The 22,049-nt window shown below is 37.5% G+C and overlaps 1 protein-coding gene across 1 annotated transcript in view; it reads left to right on the top strand.

The window, feature by feature from the left end:
* Positions 1–14,607, top strand: part of PDCD6IP (programmed cell death 6 interacting protein) — a 57,169-nt gene extending 42,562 nt beyond the window's left edge. Inside the window, exons 15-19 of the mRNA XM_081071419.1 lie at positions 188–322; positions 1,595–1,689; positions 8,899–9,019; positions 10,146–10,333; positions 11,118–14,607. Coding sequence (XP_080927545.1) covers positions 188–322; positions 1,595–1,689; positions 8,899–9,019; positions 10,146–10,333; positions 11,118–11,292 — 714 coding nt within the window. The 3' untranslated portion in view covers positions 11,293–14,607. The remainder of the gene's footprint in view (positions 1–187; positions 323–1,594; positions 1,690–8,898; positions 9,020–10,145; positions 10,334–11,117) is intronic.
* The last annotated feature ends 7,442 nt before the right edge of the window (positions 14,608–22,049 follow it).

Genomic DNA, 22,049 nt, shown 5'->3' on the forward strand with positions numbered 1-22,049 from the left:
TTTACTTAAGGAAAGATATAAAGCACTGTGTTACTCCAGAAGAAATATTAGGTAAATTTCTAGTAATTCCTGCATGTAATCATGTATGATTTTTATAGTTAGAAAAATATCAATAAAAATGTTAGGAGCTATATTAATTTGGTAAATAAATGTGTAAATTTGATACATAAATCTTTCTTTTAACTAGGTCTCACACCAGGAATTTTCTAAAATGAAACAATCTAACAACGAAGCTAACTTAAGAGAAGAAGTTTTGAAGAATTTAGCTACTGCCTACGACAACTTTGTTGAACTTGTAGCTAATTTGAAGGAGGGCACAAAGGTATGATGCACAAAAGAAACTAGCTAACCAGTATAGATGTGAAAATAAAGTTTGGAAAGTTCATTCATTTTTCCAGTTGGACGGAGTTATTCTTTGCCTCAGATTTGTTAGCTTTAGTTTGTTAAATTTTGCCTCAGAGAAGTTTGTTATAAGAGGTTAATGAAGGTGGCAACATTTCATGGGAACTTTGATGAATTGTGTATTTCACCAGGCAGAAAGGGTTATGGGCATTTGGTGTAGCAGGAATTAGCACAAAGATATCAAAAGCCAATGACACTTTTTTTGGGGGTGGAAAGTTGACCAATTTGAGTGAATTCTGAGGAAACAGAGTAGTCAAAGTTGATTTGTGGTGGGAAGGTAGGTGGGTGTGGCCTTTATACTCTGTGTTAATGATGATAGAGTTGTAATCTGCCTGAATCTCAGAGTGCCTACTAAATATGTTTTCAGTATTTAATTGCCTCTCCTTTAAAAAGTTTAGGGAAATGCTTATATATATAGATATATATACCTATATATATATTTTTTTACCAATTATTAGGTTGATGCAAAAATAATTGCAGTTTTTGCAGTTATTTTTAACCTTTTAAACTGCAGTTACTTTTGCACCAACCTAATACTTTGCTTACGAGGGAACAAGTGATTTTTAAATTTTTCAGATATACCACTCCTTTGGTACTTTTAACTCTGTGAGGATCATTCAATAAAGTTATCTTGAAGTAAATATAGTAGATGTAATGTATAACCCTCTGAAGAGAGAGTACAAATACTTCAAAGCCTTCCAAAATAGAGAGGATAGTAAAATACCATTTTAATTCGGTTTAAAATGCTTTGTTGAAATAGACAAGCAGAGAAAAACTTTCCAGAGATCCGTGGGAAATTCTTCTAAGGGTTTTTGGAATGACACCTGCATTTCTGAAGTGAACGTGCAAATCTAGTCCTTCCAATTAAATAGGTTTAGTGTCTTTAGTGAGATAGTTTATTTTTCTCTAGGAATTAGGGAAATGTTTATGATCATGAAAATTTTACCTTGTTGCCATTTAATTTTTGGTTACCATATTCTCTAAAAGTAATTTTATTGTTTTTATTTCCTTTAGGAATCTTAGGTCATGTTTAATACTAAGTTGTTGGAATTAAATGGTATGACTGTATCTCAAACAAAAGATTTTAATTCTTTAGTTTTAACCATTATTAACAAATGAGCTTTAGATTGTGTTCCTCCTTAGATTAAAAAATTGTTCTGATTTATTACTTACATTTGTTCTTTGCTTATAGTTTTACAATGAGCTGACTGAAATCCTGCTCAGGTTCCAGAACAAATGCAGTGATATAGTGTTTGCACGGAAGACAGAAAGAGATGAACTCTTAAAGTAAGTTTGTTTTGTGTATCAAATTGTATTTAAAGGATTTTTCTTTTAAGAAATTCATGTGGAGACTTTTAAGTTTTTCAGATATGCCACTCCTTTGGTACTTTAACTCCAGAAGGGTTTGAACTTGGCAGTATGAGATAGCAATTTCCTTCCTTTTCTCCTGGGTATTTTACAAAGCAACAAGCAAACAACTGTATGATCTGGGAACAAAAAGATAAAAAGCAGAAACTCTAGATGTAGGAAGTACAGTAATGTCACAGAAATGATAACAAAACAGTTCAAAGTGGCAGATCTTAGGAAATGCCAATAAACATAAGCAGATTACCTTGAAGTTACAAATAGGTTCCCTACATAAACTAGACGTACAGAACATGGGGAAGACAGAGTGAACAGTTCAGATCAGCAAAATCACTTTCTGAAGGAGTCTACTGAGAAAGCTGGGCGAGTAATATAGGACTCATTCCATGCTGAAAAATCAGTACAGAGTTGACATAGCATAAAAACGAAGATACCATATTTATTTAGGTGAAAAAGTGAATAACAAAACTTAATAGATGAAGAATATTCACCAGAATATTATCACAGAACAGATGAAAATTCTGAGCTAATATTTCACCATGAATTAAAAACCAAAACCAAAACAAAAAAAATGGTTAGAAAGCAATCTCGCTAAGGCACACCAAAACAGAAATGCCAGAACTCAAGGTGGTGAGTAAACAGGAGGTGATAAAATGCGAAGTGTCAGAATTCAGGAAAGACGAAGAGCAAAAACATTACAGATATAAGATGGAATGGGGAGGAGCACAAAAGAAGAATATGGATAGTGAAGAAAACACAGGAACATAGAGAGTAGAAATGAGGAAATCAAAAAAAAGAGAATTAAAAAGAATTAGAGATGGGCAAAGAAGATCCAATATATGCAAGATTGCATTCCCCTTAAAGAAGAAAAATCAAAACGGTGAATAAAACAAATATTTAATGATAATACTCAAGAACCTTTTTCTAAAATAAGTGAAGGCTTTGTTGAAAGGATGTATTTTATGGTTGAGGAAAGTTAACAAGAACTGCTAGCACCAAGGCATATGAATTGTTAGCCTTAAAAGATAATGGCAGGATCCTTCAGGCAGTCAGGCAAAAAAATCAAGTCAGTTTGTAAAACGTAAAAAATATTTAGGCTGGCAGCACTGCATGCTAGAAGAGAGTGGAGTGATTGCTGTAGGAACTAAAGGAAAGCAAATATGAGCCAAAGATTTTATATCTGGTCAAACTCTCCTTCAGGTGTATACAAAGCCATATGTTCATTAGTAATGAACATAAGGAAACTCACAGACTATTACACTTATGAGCCTTTCTTGAGCCCTTCAGCCAACCACACTTTTATTTACCTCTCTGTCCATGTTTAAACAGTTTTCCATTGAAGTGATGGGAGAAGTTATCAAGGAGCTACCTCCACTCTTAAGAAAGAGCAGGGCCAGTTGATTTTAGAGGGTATTTCTACTAAAAACCAAATAATGATTAGGTTGGTGCAAAAGTAATTGCGGTTTTTGCAATTTTTAACCTTTGAAACCTCAGTTAATTTTGCGCCAACCTAATAGAACGATTTTTAAATGGTTCCAGACCTTTAAAAAAAACCAAAAAACAAAACCCTGCATATTACTCCTGTTGAGAAGAAAATCTGACAAAGATTAAAACAAAACATAGTCTTCACACTAGTTTTATTTATGAGTATGGGTACAAAAGTCCTAAATAAAATACTTGCCATCGATATTCAGCAGTATGTTAAAACAGAACCATGACCAAGGGGAAGAGGGCGGTTACTCCAATAATGCAGTGACTGGTTTAGTATTTCTGCATCTATGGAGAAAAAGATTCCCTTCGTAGATGAAGAAAAAGCATGTGAGAAAAGAACTGTACTGGTATTCAATAAAATATGCGTAGATGGATACTTCCTTCACATGAAAAAACATTCGCATGTGTCTGTCTTTCTGTCTGTCTATATTTGCACAAATGCCAGCATCATGATTAATAGAAACACTGTTAACATTACCCCTAAAGTCAGGAACAAACGTCAGAGGCCCACAATCAACACTATTATTTAATCACATATTGGCAGTACCAGCCAGCACAATTTGACAAGAGAAAGAAATTAGAAATACAAAAATTGGAAAGGAAGAGGTAAAACTATCCCTACTTACAGGTATTGTTTATACAACTTGAAAACCCAAGAGAGTCAATCCCAAAACTCTGTAGATAATGAAAGAATTATTACCAAAAATAAAAATAATCTGCAGAAATCAATGACTTTGATATAAACAAACATATAGAAGATATAATGGTGGAAAAGACCTCAGCTATAATAGCAACAAAAAAGATAAAATACAGGGAAGCTGTATGAAGAAAACTCTGAAATACTATTCAAGACCACAGAAGACTTAAGTGTTGAAAGACATTCAATATTCTCAGACAGGATGACTCAAATTCATAAAAACGTCAATTCTGAGTAAACTTAGGCATTCAACATAATTTTGATTTAAAATAAAATCAACAGATTTTCATTTGAAACTGGACAAGTTGATCCTAAAGCTCAAGTAGAAAAACAGTCAAACAAGATTAGCCAGGAAAACTGAATAAAAAGAACAGCAAGGAGAAACTACAAGGAGAAACTAATACCACCAGATATTAAAATATATAATGTTGTCTCATTAAAACACAGTAATACTGGTACATGATTAGGCCAAAGAGAATAGAAAAATAGGAAAAGATTCAAACACATACATGAATTTAGTGTAAAAAAGATCCTAAACCAATTAGAAGTTAGAGACAACTGGCTAGTCATTTAGAAAACAAAAGTTATTTTTGTACCTGAATAAATTCCAAGTGGATCAAACATAAAAGTGTATAGAATGCAGTTTCAAGTCTAAAAGAACTTGGGAGAATTCCTTAATAAAGCTGAAATGGAAAGGGTATTTCTAACTCTGACGAAAATTCAGAGGCCTTTAAAAAAGAAAAATGTTAAGTTCATCGTAACATAAGCAGAGTCAAAATGTAGCAAACGGGAAAATACTTGAAACTTATTATCAGGTAAAAGGTTTATTTACCTAGTTAATAAAGAACTCCTAGATATTAATGAGGATAACGAAACTCAATAGAAAAATTGACAAAGGATGCAAACAGGAATGTTGCAGATGAGGAAATACAGGTGGTTCTTAAGCATATGAAAAAATTCTTAACCTCATTCAATGTAAAATATACAAACTAAAATCACTCAGAAATAACATTTTTTAGGTTAGCAAAAATCTAGAAGTTGTGTAGCATGCTTTGTTGATACACGTTGGGGAACAGGTCTCATATATTGCTATGAGAGTGCAGCCTGGTGCAGTCTTTGCGTGGGGCAACCTAGTTGTAAAGGTCAGGATTACAAATCCATACATCCGTGAAGCCAGCTATTTTGGAGAATTTATTCTGAGGATATATTAGCACATGCTAGAAATGACATATGCATGAGCTAATTCATTTCTGTATTGTTTGTAGCAGTAAAAGAATAGAAACAAATGTCCATGGCTGGTGAAATAATGAAGCTACATCTGTACAGTGAAATACTATGCAGCCATTTAAAAAAAGAATGTTTTTTATATACTGATATAGAAAGATCTCTAAGATAGTTAATGTAAAAAAAGGACAATTTGTAAAGTATGCTTTTTGTGTTTAAAAAGGGAGAAAATAAACATTTGGATTGGTTTATTTATACATAAGGAAACTCTGGATGGACTCATAAATAAAGAATAGTTAGTAACTTTGGAGTGATTGATGGAGTGGGAACTGGCAGATAGGGAGGGGTCTTTCACTCTTTAGTTTGTTGAGTCATGTGAATTGTCAGAAAATTAGTGACAATCAGAAAATTGTCAGAAAATTATAATAAAATAATTAATGGGATTTCATGTTTTTATAGTCAAAATCAAGTACTCTGATTTTTATTTTTCACGTGGTTTTCAATCCCTCTCCCTCTTTTTTTTTTTTTTTTTAAAGGAGGACGTAGCTCACAGTGGCCCATGTGGGCATCGAACCTGCGACTTTGGTGTTATTAGCACCACGCTCTAACCAGCTGAGCTCATTGGCCACCCCCACTCCCTCTTTTATTTTTGCGCCACAGAAATCTTTGGTCAAACTAATCTTACAGAGAAACCCAATTTGTAAAAATAGATAAAAATGATCTAGCCCGGATCCAGGCAGGGTCAGGGGCTTGGAGCAAGACCTCTTGCCCTTCTTTCCTTCTTTCAGGCAGCAGCCATTGAGACATCTGTTCAGATCCCCTAAATTCTGTGTAGCTGAGGACCAAGTGAGAGCTGAAAAAAGCTGAAAAAGATACCTAAGCTTAAATTGGAGATTGGCAAACTATTACAACTCAGGCTAAGTCCAGCCTGCCACTACTTTTGTTTTTAAGTAAAGTTTTGTTGGGACACAGCCACTCTCTTCATTTTCAGATGATCTATGGTCACTTTTGAATTAACCACATCAATGCTGAGCAGTTGTGACAGACGCACCCTGTATCCTGCAAATCCTAAAATACTGTCTGGCTCTTTACATAAAAAATGTTGCTGACCCTCAATTTAAATCATTTTCTTGTCAATTGTAATTGACTTTCTAGTTGGACTGTTTCTCCATTTAAATACGTAGTGTAAAATGGGCTAACATAACTATTTATAGAATTTTATAGCATAATAGAAGTTAATGGCTTAGGAAGAGAATTTTGGATATTCTCCTTTTCAGATATTTCATAATTCAAATCTCTAGTTTGAAAATTAGGCTCGTTACTATGTGCATACCTATACTATAAATAAAATCAGTTCTGAGACAGTCATAAACTTGTTCAGTGGTTTCAGCTCAGTGATTGAAAGGTGAATGAATGATGGAAAAGTAGGCCAAATATTAGCTTTTAAAAATCTGAGGGTTCATACACTGTTGGTGGGAATGCAGACTGGTGCAGCCGCTATGGAAGGCAGTGTGGAGGTTCCTCAAGAAATGACGAATAGAATTACCATATGACCCAGCAATCGCTCTCCTGGGTATCTACCCAAAAAATCTGAAAGCATTTCTCTATAGAGACACGTGTACTCCAATGTTCATTGCAGCTTTGTTTACGGTGGCCAAGACATGGAAACAACCAAAATGTCCTTTGATTGATGAATGGATAAAGAAGTTGTGGTATATATACACAATGGAATACTATTCGGTGTTAAGGAAAGATGATATAGGAGCATTTGTGACAACATGGATGGATCTTGAGAGTATAATGCTAAGTGAAATAAGTCAGACAGAAAAAGCAGAGAACCCTATGATTTCACTGATATGTGGTGTATAAACCAAAAACAAGACAAACAAATGAGAAAGAAAAACTCATAGACACAGATAATAATTTAGTGGTTACCAGAGAGTAAGCGGGTGGGGGTGGGTGATGAGGGTAAAGGGGATCAAATATATGGTGATGGAAGGAGAACTGACTCTGGGTGGTGAACACACAATGGGATTTATAGATGATGTAATACAGAATTGTACACCTGAAATTTATGTAAATTTACTAACAATTGTCACCCCAATAAATTTAATAAAAAAAAATCTGAGGGTTTATTTTGTTAAAATCACTGTTAATATTCAGGGCCTAAATTCTTTAAAATATTTTTTTGAATATAGAATAAAAACACAAGGAGAGTGTACATAAGTGTATATCTTGTTGAATTTTCATTGACTGAATACACAGCCTGGTGCAGTCCTTGTATGGGGCAACCTAGCTGTAAAGGCCAGGATTGACCTTGCAATGAGCACTTACATCAACACACAGAACATTCTAGGCAACCCAGAAGCGTAGCTCAGGCATCCACCCAGTCATTCTCCCATGGCAACCACTGTCTTGACTGTAACAGTGTAGACTAGTTTCTCCTGTTTTTGTTCTGTATGTAAGTGGAAACACATATACTCTTCTGTGATTGGCTTTCAGGCAGCATTATATTTGTGAGGTTTATATAGTTGTGAGCAGTAGATCTTTTGTTTTCATTTCTGTATATATTTCATTGTGTGAATATACTACAATTTTATTTATCTGTAGTGTTACTGTTTGAGTAGTTTTTAGTTTTGGGCTATTGTATTGTAAGTAGTGTGGGCATGAATGTTCTAAAGCACAACTGTCCAATATTGCTGGTAGCAGTAAAAGAATAGAAACAAATCAAGTGTGTAAGATTAGTGAAATAAATAAAGTTACATCTTATGGTGAAATACTATGCAATGAAGTATACAATTTAGAATTTAAAATTCCTAGTAGCCACATTAAAAAAGCTAAAAGAAACAGGTGAAATAAATTTCAGTAATAGATTTTGTTTAACCTAGTGTATATATCCAAAATAGTATCATTTCAACATACAACCAATGTAAAGGTTCTGAAGGAGATATTTTACTCCACCCCCTGCACTAAATCTTAGAAATCTGGTGTGTAGTTTCCACTTACAGTACATCTGTTTTGTTTAGTGAGATTTTGGAATGGATTTCAGTTTACCGTTAGGGGGATTCTAAAGTATTTTTTTCTGATATTTAATACTGTATTTTAATTGTAATAGATTTTGAGGAATCTTTTAACATGAAATATCTCAGTGCCACATTTTTTTTTCTTGGAATATCTTTAGAAAGTTTTCATTAAGAAATTTACAAAATGGTTTGAGTAGGTTAGCTTTCTCACCCGTTGTTTTGCTTTCTATTAACACTGATGTAATACAGTGATTAGAATATTAGCTAGGTGACTGTGGGCAGTTGTAGTTTTCTGATTGTTTCTGATTCTAGTTGGGTATTATGTTAGGAATTTCTCATCTAGGAGATGATCTCTTATTAAGAGTAGGCAGTCTTTCAGGACCACTTGGGAGTTTGACATGTTCCTTACTGTAGCTGTAACTATGATTTCTGGAAAAGTTTACCTTCTTTCCTACTCTTCAGAAGTAGAGTAAGAACTAACTTCATTTTATTAAACAGTAGGGAGAAAGAAGATTTAAGCTAGTTCTAGTGAAGAAATATAGCATATTTTAAAATACCATCGTTTTGAGTCTATTTTCTATGTTTCATGTTGAAGAAAAGTAAGAAAAAGACCTGTTTTTTCTTATGTGTTGGTTGTGTGTGTGTGTGTCTGTACACGTGTGTGTGTTAATTTCTAATACTTTTGTCTTTAATAAGGGACTTGCAGCAAAGCATTGCCAGAGAACCCAGTGCTCCTTCAATTCCTACACCTGCGTATCAGTCCTCGCCGGGAGGACAAACTCCCACCCCTCCAACTCCAGCACCAAGAACCATGACGGTCAGTAAACAAACACAAACACATTTCTCAAATGGAAGGTTTTACATCAGTGACAGCTGGCTTGCTGTAAAGGATAAAACAGACTTTACATTGGAGAAATCTGATCTCACCACTTTCATCAGGTGGACCAACCTTCTGATGTTTTGCAGTATGAAGAAGCCAGCATCACCCATGAATTCTTGCCAAAACTCTAATCAGGTCTTTAGAATCAGCTTTCAGTTCATAGCAAATACAGTGATAAAACAAAAATTTAACCTGTGCCATGAGGAAACAATTGGACAAATGTAGAAGTGGGCCATCCTGTGAGACACCTGGCTTGGTCTTTTCTAAAAGTGAATGTCATAGAAAGAGAAAAAAAACTGTTGGAGGGCATATTCTAGATTAAGAGAAAAGATTCATAATAATCAAATGTAATACAGGAACTTTGATTGAATCTTGGTTCATAAAAATACCTTTAAGAGCTTTTTTTGTCATAAATAGGAAAACGATTTGAAATGGATACTTGATGATATTAGGAATATTGTTAATTTAGGTATTAATGAAATGGTATTGTGATAATGTAGGAGAAAGGACTTATATGCTGATGTCTCTAGGGCTGGTGTCTTGAAGTTTGCAACTTTCAAATGGTTCTGCAAATGTATAGATAGAGAAATATGTGGACATAAATAACTATAGATAAAACAAATATAGCCAAATGTTAATAATTACTTAATTTAATTGGTAAATACGTGATTGTTTATTATATTATTCTTCAAGTTTTCTGGTGTTTGAAAATTTTCATATAAAAACATGTTGGGGCCAGGTGGAGATTGTAGTAATAGACTGTACCTGACCTCCTTCCTCCCATCTTAGATGTCTAACCATTGGTGGGAGCAGCAGTGAGCAGTAAGTGATTAAAATATTAGGCATCAGGAACAGAGTGGTGGCTGTGGTGTATCCACAAATTAGAGAATTATTCTTCAACTGTGATATATTTATAGAGTAATAAGCCAGCATTTAAGAATGGGAATTAGAAATATATCTGGTTGGATTCTAGAGTTTCTCATATGCCCCTATTTATTTTAATTAATAACAAGTTGAGAGAAACTTGAAACATTTTGCAGCCAATGCCGACTTTTTCTTACAGCCTCCTAAGCCCCAGCCCCCAGCCCGGCCTCCACCTCCTGTGCTTCCAGCAAATCGAGCTCCTTCTGCTACTGCTCCAGCTCCAATGGGCGCTGGCACCACTGCACCAGCTCCATCACAGACTCCAGGTTCCACTCCTCTTCCACAGGCGCAGGGGCCCCCCTATCCTACTTATCCAGGATATCCCGGGTAAGGCCGAACGTTTGTATAGCCCAGTGACTTGGCTAATGTTTGTACGGTAGCTCTGATTCGTCTTATAAAACAGTCATCCCTTTAGTGGAGGTGTCATGAAGAATAAGTTACACTGTCAGCTTATACAGAAGTACAGATAATTGTCTAGTCACTTTCTTTGAGTAGTTGGATAGCCATTTCCCAAGCTTATTTAAACAATTTATGTTTTTAGTTTTTACATGTTGGGTTTACACATCACTTCTGTTTGGAATTCAGAATGTGTCTCCTTGGTCTCGTTTATTTAGGTGATAAATAGGTGCCTTTCCTGAGCTTAGCCTAGCAAGACTGATCAGGCCTTACTGACGTACCTGTGCTCTGAACTTTGATATTCTGATAAGCTGTTGAACGGAAATCTAATTATGGAATGTGCTTTCTTACAAATGAGCTTCCTTTGTGATAATTCGTTAATCTTAAAAATCAAGACATTGATTACTTTTAAGATGTGCTTCAAACTTTGTACATCTGTCTTCCCAATGTTAGAAATTTATAAATAATAAATTTGTGTTCATTACAGTGAACTTGATATTCTTTCACTTCAATTAATAACAGGATAGGAACATTTTTCTCTAAGAAGTACCTTGAAACAGCTGTTTTTTTCTCTCCACTTGGTCACTAATAGACTGAGCAATAGAGAAAAATGGCTGTCTTGAAAAAACTTGGTGTTAGAGTAATTGTTATATGTTTCATATTTTTTAGTATTTGATTTACCAATCCAGTTCTTTTGTTTTCTTCTTCCCATCAGGTACTGCCAAATGCCCATGCCCATGGGCTATAATCCTTATGCATACAGCCAGTATAACATGCCATTTCCGCCAGTGTATCACCAGAGCCCTGGACAGGCTCCGTACCCAGGACCCCAGCAGCCTTCATACCCCTTCCCTCAGCCCCCACAGCAGCCTTACTATCCACAGCAGTAATGTCAGCTCAGAAGCTCAGCTGGTTCAGTTCAAAGGGAAAACAATACCAATCCTGCAATAAGTGTACTAAACTCTACGCTCTGGTTAATATAACGTACTCTTACCATACTGAATGCAATCTATAATTTTTGTCTGCGGCTAGAAGCTAAAAGCAGTGCCCCGATTCCACAATTGACTGCATACGTGAGGTTTGCTGCTGTTGCAGTATAAACACTAAATATAGTAGGATTTGAAATAAATTATATTACAGTTCATAAAAGTTGAAAATGAGAAACCCACAAGTGAAACAATTGGAATGATTATACTTATGTCTACATAAGACGTGACTGGGACATCAGATACTTATAATGATGGTTTAAGTACTGATACTAAAGAAAACTAAGTTTTCTTTCTCTTTTGGTTTATTGATTTGGTTTAATTTCCATTATGCTATTTTGCATAATCAAAGCATTGTAATCTTATAATTTAAAAATAAATTTCTTAAGAACAGTTGTTATTGTTATGTTTTGTCATTGATTCTCATTACTGTCTAATTTCTTTCTGGTATTAGTCTCATTTTAAATGTACATGAGTTAAAGAGATACTGTGTTTAAGTGCATGATTAGTGCAAGTTCATAGGTTCAAGTACATTTTATGGGAAAACCAAAAGAATAGTATCATAATATATCTTTCATATGTGAATTAGTAAATTAATTTCGACATTTATTTTGAAAAGTCCTATAATGTAGAAGAAACACAATTGCTACCAAAGATTCTTCAAATAAATATACAAATAAATATGTATATTTAATGTTTTATTAACATCTCCAAGAAATTGGTACAAATTCTGATAATTTTTTTCATAATCTGGTTGAATTATATCATTGACAGAACTGTCTAATATAATGGGATTGTTTAAAGAAAATTTACTGTACCCTCTTATTCCTTTTTTCCACCTTACTGTCTTAATTTAGTACCATTTAATACGCACTGTATATGAAGATTTAAGCCCTTTCATTTTTATGCTCCGAAAGATTGGACTATTTTATAATTCAGGGAGCACACAGAACAGTTGTTGGGAGCATATGCCAGTTTTGGAATAGGCTGTGTATTTAATATTAATCTCTGCTGTTAGGATAACTAATCACTGTATAAACCTCAGTAAAAAATAGTAAGACATGCTTCACGGAATGAGAAAATAAGAAAGGAGTGAGTGTCTTAATAGCACAGTGGGATCTGTTTTGTATGAAGTTCATTTTTGAACACATCAGGCATATAAGCAATTTTCCAATGAAGCGGTTTATGTTTATTTTCTAAGTTTTAATGCTGACCTTTTCATTATTGTTTCATTTAAATGATGCTATCACTTGGTCCACTGTTTTCATTGACAGTTTGGGTTTATATTTTAAATGTTTGACTGAAGGTGTGATTGTAAAAGGGAGTGAAATGGTTTAAAAATATATGTATATTAAAAAAAAAATCTTACTTTGTTGTATGTAGAAAACATGAAGGCATGTTACTGCAATATAAATGAACTTTATATGGAATATTACAATTGGTTTAAAGTCCAATAGTTAAAACCTTGGCAAAAAAATAGTTTTTACATATCATAACTAAGTTTTATTAATGTGGAATCATCAAAGTATGACATGGGCTTGTTTGACTCGTGTAAATGACATATAAGGTCTACGTTCCTATTACTCAAGGTATCATATACTAACATAAGATACTTCAGCAAGAGGGGTATTCTAAATTGCTAGTTTATAATTCTTACTAATGCAGAAAAAACAAACAAAATTGGCCTGAATATTCTCTTGGGGAAAGACGGCACTAAAGAAAGGAGTAATCAGAGGGCCGAAAGAGAAGTTCTAAGGCCATGTAGCCCATTCCCCTTGCTAAGCTAGGTCTGCTGCCAGAGTGCACAGGGAGATGGTTCAGAAACTCTAGGAAAGGAGGCTCCACAGCCTCTTCAATCATGTCTGACTCGCTCGACTCTGTTAGCAAAGCCTTTTTATGCAGCATCCCAGACTCATTCCCTCTTGTCCATTCACTCATCCTTTATGTAATTGAGGATACTTTCTTTTAGTCACCTGTCTAGGTACAGATGACCAAGTTTCTGCAGCCCTTCATTGCTGGGTCTGTCTTTATAGGCCTATCTAGTTTCATTATGGTGGCTCATGGAAAGAAGTTTCTCTTATGTCCATTTTGCATTCTAGCAAACAAGCCCTCACTGGGATTGTTGTTACCAAACTTTTTAATCCTTTGCTTAGCTTCCTATATTCTACAAAATAACCCTAAAAAGTTGTTCTGGATAATGCTGTTGTTTTAGACGTAGGAGAGTTTCATTCTGGTTCAGTAGTTGTACCTGTGCTAGTAATTAGGCTTTTTGATTATCTTCTTCACCTAAAGAAAGGAAACCATCCCCAGGCTACTTAAGTTTGACTATGGAATACTGTTTTAAGATGGATTATACTTCAAGTAATGAAGCTCTGCGTAGAGAAGTTACAAGTGGACTAAGTCTAACTTATTCGTTGTTTCTAGTTGGAGACGGATGGCCTGACTTCTCAGTCTGGTATAAAGTATTGGGGCTACTCCTATGCCCCTTGGTCTTTATTCTCTTAAGAAAAATAGTCATATATAAGTGCAAATTATTCAGTCTTTGTGGGATATCCACATGCCCCTACCCCCAACTTCTTAGCAATTTATCATCTCCCCAAATCTAAACAGAAAGAATAAGACTTCACAGCCTTCTTTTCCTGATACTCTATCTCAGCTGCCTTTCTAGTCCAAATTAGATTTTAAAAAATGTTTCCCATTAGAGCTTTACAGTTTGCAAAAGTACTTTGTACAATGCAATTTGTTAAGTCGGTTTCAGTTTGCTAATGGGGATTTTCTTTTTTTTAAAGATCATTACATCTTGAAGAATCTTGCTACAACCTAGTGGTATCTCTCTTTTTTTAAACACCTGCAATTAGTTGATTCACAGAACAGGATACAAAGAAAAAAAAAGCAGTGCTATAGCATTATAATTACTGGTTTAAAAGTAGACTTTAGATCTAAATGGTGATTATAAGATTTACATGAATGCGCAAAGAAGGAAAATTATATTTTTAAAGAAAAAGAGAATATTCAGGCTTTATTTCTGGTATGAAGTTTATATTTTTTAAAAAATCCTATATTATCACACCAGAGATTTTAGAGTCTTTTCTGGTTACAAACATTGCTGGTAGTTGGATTATATTTTTATTGTATTCATTTATCTTAGGGGGAAAATTGTAAAGAAACAAAAAGGTTCCAGATGAATGTATCCTAGAAATAAAAGTTGAAAGATTCTTACTTCCTTGGAGTATGAATTCTTATTTAAAGTGCTTATTCTTCAGCTTTATAGTTTCTATAATTTCTTTGACGAATGGTGGGTTGGGAAATTAAAAAAAAAATACCCACTTTGACTAAATGCATGAGACTAAAAAAGAAGACAGTGTTGTTTAAATGTTTTCTTAATAGCTGTCAACCCTATAATTTATCATGGATGGACCATGGTTTTTTTTTTGTTTTTTTTAATGATTTGCCCCAGTTCTTTCAGATGGGTAATTTCTTCTTCAGGTGTCATTTTTGGGGGTTAAATTTCAGAAATGTTTGGCAAGATTACCATGTTATTCAGTTGATCAGGGGAGGGGGTGGTGAAATGTGTTCCATCTTTTAAAACATTTTTTTACTTTCTTCCCAATTCTCCCATGTGTTAAGGTCAGATGCAAGTGTTTTATTATGTAGCTTAGAATACACAATTTGTTTAAAAGTGTGTTGATTTTGTATGCTTTTCAAGTTTGGTGAAGGTGAATAAGCCAGCTCCAGTAATGAATCAATAGTCTGAATCCCTATTATGTGTATTTTAAATATGTAACAGTTGGGCATAGTTAAATCTTTTTTGTTTTCACTGACCTGGCATCTGGGTTGGAGAGTACAGAGTGTTCACACTGGGGGCTTGGGAACCTAGGAGTGTCGGGTGAGAGGACAGTGACACCTAAGGGACTCTCCCTGGAACTTGGGTTGTGCTGCAGCTTCAAGGAAGTGACTGAGAAGCTCTGCATGTTTGGACTCACTTAACATTTACTAACTGCAGTGCGGCTTAGGAGCAGCCTGTGAGCAGACTTGAACTTGTCTGGAGCCTGTGCACCAGAGAGCAGCAGGCACTGCCAACCAGTGTTCCCACCCACTAACGAGCCTTGCCTTTGTAGGTAATCTGGGGCACCTTCACGTTGTGTGCTTTAGCACTCCTGCCTCCAAGGGACCCTGGCTTCTGTCAGTTCTGTGGATCCTGATAACCTTTTTGTTTAAAAGTTGCTTAAGTCCGTTTCAACTAAAGAACACCAAGTGATACAGGTGAATAGGTTCAAGTCTATTACCATTGTTATTTCTTTATAGGTTTTCCTGTGTATTTAACTGTTAGAGGCTTTACACACTTTTATTTCTATTCACTCTACATGGAAGAATCAACTTGTTGCAGAGAAGTTGAGCAACTTGTCTAAGGTCATGGCTGCCGAGGAGCTGAGCTGGGGCTCAGGTCTCTTTCACCTGTCACCTCAGATCTGAACCTTTTTTTTTTTTTTTTTTTTTTTACAGTTTGTAAAAGTATTCATTAAAGAATGCAAGGCACTCACAAAGAATGCATTCAATGAATCACCTATAAAGTTATCATGAGAATATTTTAAAAACATGAAATTAAAATGAAAAAATGCTTAGATTCTCCAATCTTCTTTAAATGGTTCAAAACCAGTTGAATTTTTTTTTTTTTTGGCTGGACTTTTTCTTTTTTTTCTTATTTATTTATTTATTTATTTATTTATTTATTTATTTATTTATTAGTTTCAGGTGTACAAGACAAGGTAATACTTAGACGTTCATCATTTATATCGCTCACACTGTGAACCCCCCTCCCCCCATCCACTATCCCTCCGACCTCACACTGAACCATCACATTATATATATATAAAATTATAGTTGGCATTCATTAATGTTTAGCTTCTGGTGTACAATGCCATGATCAGGTATCCACAGTATCCCTGAGGTGGTCTCCCAAATAGGACGCATGTCCATCGGATACCCAACAAAATCTTTACAACATTATTGAATACGTTCCCCAAATTAATTTTCAAAAAAACCCTGAGGCCATCTTGTGGTTACCAGCTGCTTCCAAATCCCTTCACCTTTCCCCTTATCCCCAACCTGCCCCCCACACCCATCTAATAACTCTCGGTTTTTTCTTTGTGTCCCCAAAACTGTTTCTGATTAGTTCATTCACATAGTCTTTTCTTTAGATTCCATATATAAGTGAGATCATATGGTACTTGTCTTTCTCTTTCTGACTTATTTCACTTAACATAATGTTCTCTAAGATCTGAACAACCTTAAAGACAAACAGCTTCCTCTTGAGCGCTGCTAAAAAACCTAACTTTGAGTGCCTGTCACGTTCCAGGTCCTCTTCTAAGCATTTAAAAATCTATTAAATTATTTTAGCAGAGCAGCCACTTAGTGAGGTGGCCAGTTATTTTTTATGGGGTGAGGGGGGAAACAAGCCACAGAGAGGGTGAGTACCTGGGACTGGCAGGTGATGGAGCTGAGATCTCACTGAGATGAAAAAGACTTTCTAAAGTTTCTCCTGTTTCTTGGAGTATTTGTTTTATAAGAGGGCATTTGCTCTCATTCCCACATGCATCTATCCATCCATTTAAATTTTCCTCCCTAGTAATTCAAAGTTACATGTTGAGAGACTACTTATTATACTAGGTGCCAGGGATACAACTGTGCCCTCAAGGAATTTATATTCTAGGAAAGAGTGAAATTGAACTAGGAATGATAGGTTTGAAGGTGGATATTACATTAAGATGTAAATTTGTGGGAGGGAAGTCTCCATGTCTTTCTTCCTGAGTTCAGCTCCAGCCAAGTAGCTGAAAAACCCTTTGCATGTTCCTGTGGGGGTTGTTTGCTGGCTGGGGAGCTGAGTTGGTGTCTGGGGCAGGGAGTTAAAGGGAATGGCAAAATCTCAAGAGGGAATAGCTTTTTGGAGAGATCACAGCATTCCCAGAGGATGTCACGCTTCCATAGCTGAAGGAACACTGAGGTTGGGCAGTCTGAAATGGTGACTCAGGACCTGGCATCACCTGTGTGGGGAGCCAGTAATGATTAAGACTGAATTTTTCATCATCCTATATGGGATGGGCTTTAGAGTCAGAACCGAATGACTTTGAAAATAAAGAAATGGATATTTGTGTGTGTGTCTGAGTTAGCTTTAATGCACAGCCACCTACTGCATTTGGGCCATCTCTGGGTTGGCAAAGAATATGCTGTGCACTCTACACCCATGGTCTGATGACAGCACTGCATTAATTTTCTCTTAATCTGTATGTTCTCTTACACGTGCCTGTATCGTTGCTGTGGTATCTGCCTCCATACTAATGAAACCCCTTGATGACGCTCAGGGCACACTGTGGAATACGGGGAGCATAAGATTGTGAGAGCCAGTCACGGGTGGAGTGTTGGAGGAGGTCATTGACAGGACTTGACTGACGTGACTGATGGTGGACCCACAAGCTCCATCCACGCAGTGAGTGGGAGGCTCCTCATCCCCTTCCCTGTCCTTGGAATGTAAGTTCAGTCCACCATTCTGGTACTACCGTGTTTCCCGGAAAATAAGACCTAGCCAGACAATCAGCTTTAATGCGTCTTTTGGGGCAAAAATTAATAGAAGACCAAGTCTTATTTTACTAGAAGACCGGGTCTATAATACAATACTGGGTCTTATATTAATTTTTGCTTCAAAAGACTCATTAGAGCTGATTGTCCGACTAAGTCTTATTTTCAGGGAAACACAGTAGGAACTGATTTCAAGGTCGGAACCTTGAGAGCGCAGGTACTGAGACCATCTGGACGGAATACGTGGCAGAACCACGTTAAGGCCTCTATACAAACTTGTAAGATGGTGGCAGGTGTTGCAGAAGGATACTCATCTTGCAGCCTCGGGAAACTAGCCTTTTAACTAAGTTCCCTCTCTTGTTCAACCGCCCCCTACCAATGTGCAGTGGTGGCCCTGTTTGGCCTTCTTTGCGCTCGGCGTTTGCGGACCAGTTTCAGATTTTCCCTGGGAGTTCCCGAATTTGCTCACCAACAGCAGCGCTGCGCAGAGGTTGTTAGAACCAGCCTGACCTGGGCCCCAGGCCTGACCTTCACTCCCAAGCAGCCGTCTAATTCTGGGCAAGACACTGGTGCCGTCTGCTTCCACCTCCTCGTTGGTGAAACAGGTAATAATCCTTATGTCACCGCAGGGATGTCCAGGAGAGGACTCAACCTGGAACAGTGGTAACCCGCTTCTTGTCTCTGCTCAGAAAGAATTCAAGAGCAAGACAGATGCAGGAAAGTGAAAGTGGTTTATTGAAAATGAAAGTACACTTGTCATGCGGGGTGGCATGCAGAGTCTCTGGTCCCGCTCCCCACATAAGAACGCAGGACATGGTGAGGCCAAAAAGGAACACCCAGGGAGCCATAGGTCGGGGAGTCATAGTCTCGCTGGCGGCACTACAGTCTCCCTGGAGGCTGGATCCACACTGTCCGCAACCCGCCGTCCTAACTGCAATCCGCTCTTGCCAGCTCAGCCACCACCTTCTTGCTAGCCCCCATTTTTCTGCTAGCGTAGCCACAACAGTTATATTAGTGGCCAATGGCTCATGGTTACAGCTGACGGCCAACTAGCCACCGCTGATGGCCATCCAATCACAGTTGATGGCCATTTACTACCTGAGTGAGCACCTTTCCACGTGAGGTCAAGAGCCTGGAAACTGCACTCCTGGCTCTGTCCCCACAACACTCTTGAGAGGAAAGTGCAGGCGAAGTCAGGGAACTAGTTGCTCAGAGAAAGTCACCATGAGGGAGTTGTGTTTATCCGTCTTGGGGGGGAATTGGTGACGTCCCATTGACTCGGTTCATTCATCTCTTCCTCCTGGGTGGGACCCTCTGTTTCCTGCCTTTTCTTCCTTATTTGGTTCCTCCAGATCTGTCAAGGCATCAGATGCATGATGAGAGTCCTAGTAACTGCAATGCAATGACATCATGATGACATAATTAGCTAAAGGTCAGGTCCTGCTCATAGGGATCAGCTTAGTTAGATGAAGTTGGTTCTGGTTTTTCTCCAGCTGTAGGTACTTCATACAGTTACTTGTATAGTCACCATTGTACCCTGGAGGGGTTGTCAATTTCCTAGGCTACATGTCCTGCCTCACTTCCTCAGATGGTAGAGTGCCGGAAAGATTGGCCCCTGGTGGGTACTCAAACACTGTTGGCTGTTTTAATTATTACTAGCACAGGCAAACTTTCCCTTGTGAAGAATTTGGCAGGATTGTTGGCCCTTCTATGACTTCAGGTTTCTTTATCTTGCTGTACTTTATCTCCCTATACTTCAGGTGTACTTTATCTCGCTGAAATTCGCTTGCATTTCTGACATGTTCAGCCAGAATGGCATAGAAGCTAGTGCTCCTGATTTTTAGATGGGTTGTTTCAGTTACATTTAACGTGTTGAATGTAATTTAATTCAGATTCCCCAGTTCTCACACCCTAGAGATAACAATAGCATTTCCCCCGCAGAAATACTACAAAATTGGCAATCCTTGCTGCATGTGGAGAAACTGCTCAATGAATAGATTAAGCTAGATTAGAATTGCTAGGCTCCACCAACCCTGGGTTCTGTACATAAAATTCAGGAGACCCACGTACTAGAATGGGAAAAGATTGGAGCTTTGTGTTTACTAACCTCTAACTGAAATACGGAATTTCCTTCAATTATGCATGCCAACAAAAGGTCAAATACCGACCTTTGCTGTATTACCAGAACCTGTCACTTCTAGAAATCCTGGCTGTTTGCACATCTCATTGCAATTGCCACTTATTTCTCAAAACGTCATTTATACTCATCACTACTTTGCACTGGTGGTTAATTAGACCTGCCACTAGGTTTTGTTACCTTCTGTTAAAAAAGCACATAACCCCCACTTCTGTAATAATTGGATAAATAAGTACAATATAATTGGATTTCTTTGTAATTCTGTGTTTTACCATATGCATTTGTGAAGAGGTCGACAGGCCTTGCCTGATTGCCAGTGTGGCCCCCCAATTTTTATTAACCTCCAGACATTCTGAGACTTTCTGGATAAGAGCGGCAATTTCCAGTTGCACCACAAGAGGGAACTATTTCCCAACGAATGTTTTCAAAGAGCGCAGCAGGGATTTTTCTTAACTCCCTTTCAACTCTGGTTCTAAAATTGGTTCAAGTTTTCATCTTTACTGTCAGTAATGTAATTGGGGCCCTGAGATGAAGTTCTGTAGCTGATGCCCTTCCAAGAGCTGAAGCCTCCGTGTATTGTGAGTCCAGGACGACCTGAAACAAAAAAGTGAGTCTCCCAGACACCAGATGAGAATTCTAAGTTTAGCGTCCATAGCATGTTTGCTGTCTCTCCCTCCCCCCACCAGAACAAACCCAAAAGAAAAGCATAACTTGTAAAGCAGACTATAGCAGAGTATACTTGCTTTGTTATTCTGGTAGGAATAGACCCTCTAACAGGGTAGAAACATAGCTGTAGGTTTTCCATCGATTCAAGGCTAGTAGAAGAAGGTGTGTTTGTGTGTGGGAGAGGGAGGTGGGCAGAGGTGGGATCACGTGGGAGCGAGGGAGAGCAGAACTTTATAGGCAGGGAAAGGCCACGATCTTCTAATGAAAACCTGAGGACCGAGCCAGGCCTTCCACTTGGTTATGCAGTGGTTGCCCCCAGGGCGGATTTTAATGGGAACAATTTCCAACGTTCCTTGCCCTTCGGCCACATCAGCATTGAGGTCACTGTATATATTTAAGGGCTCAGAATAGAGGTCTTACAGTGTCTAATTGCAAAAGGCAGCAGCCACTTTTACAAGTCAGCATCAAACCGAGGCACAGCTCTGTAAACTCGCACTCACCCTGAAGTAGGTCAGGATAAAGGAAGTGCGGCAAAATGCCTGTGTGGGAGGAGTCTCTTCCACTGGGTATCAACCTCCCCCACTGACTCTGCAATTCCTATTTGTTATACTATTTGTTTCTCTGACCCGTAGGATTGTTGGCTATTATGTTTGCAGTTTTAATTAGGAGCAACATTGTTTCCTTCGTTCATTCTTTCATTCACTCATTCACACATGCACGAATGCCCCCACAGAATGCTTGGCACATGTTGGGGGAATGTGGCTGCTGGAATAGCGTCCTTCCAGGACTGTCTCCTGCATGACCATCAGGCAAGTTGTTGATCTTCTCTGAGCCTCAGTTTCCTCACATAAAATGAGAACAATATTACCTACCTTATGAGATGATTGTGAGAATTAAGAAAACAAAGTATATACACAGTTACGTAGCACCGTTCCTGGCTGTTACGACTGAGGATCATAGTTTTGTTCCATGGTGTCCATAGGGCAGGCACATATTAGTAGCCAAGAGTGTCAGCTGCTGTAGCATCTTGCCTCGCTTTATGGCACTGGTACCCCCAATAACCTGGTGAACTTAATACATGCTCCTCGTTAAAGTCCTGTTGATTGATTTTGCAGGATGACAGAGTGACAAGGTAGTCAAGAGCATGGACTCTGGAGCTGGGTGGCCTGGGCTAAGTCCCAGGTCTGACACGTAAAGCTGCAAGACTCGAAGCTAGGTCCTTAGCCCCTCTGTGCTTCAGTTTCCCCACTTGTAAATAGGTGCAGTGATGGCCCTTTCTGCATAC

The sequence above is a fragment of the Rhinolophus hipposideros genome (assembly GCF_964194185.1).
Source record: "Rhinolophus hipposideros genome assembly, chromosome: 14".
Taxonomy (NCBI): Eukaryota; Metazoa; Chordata; class Mammalia; order Chiroptera; family Rhinolophidae; genus Rhinolophus; species Rhinolophus hipposideros.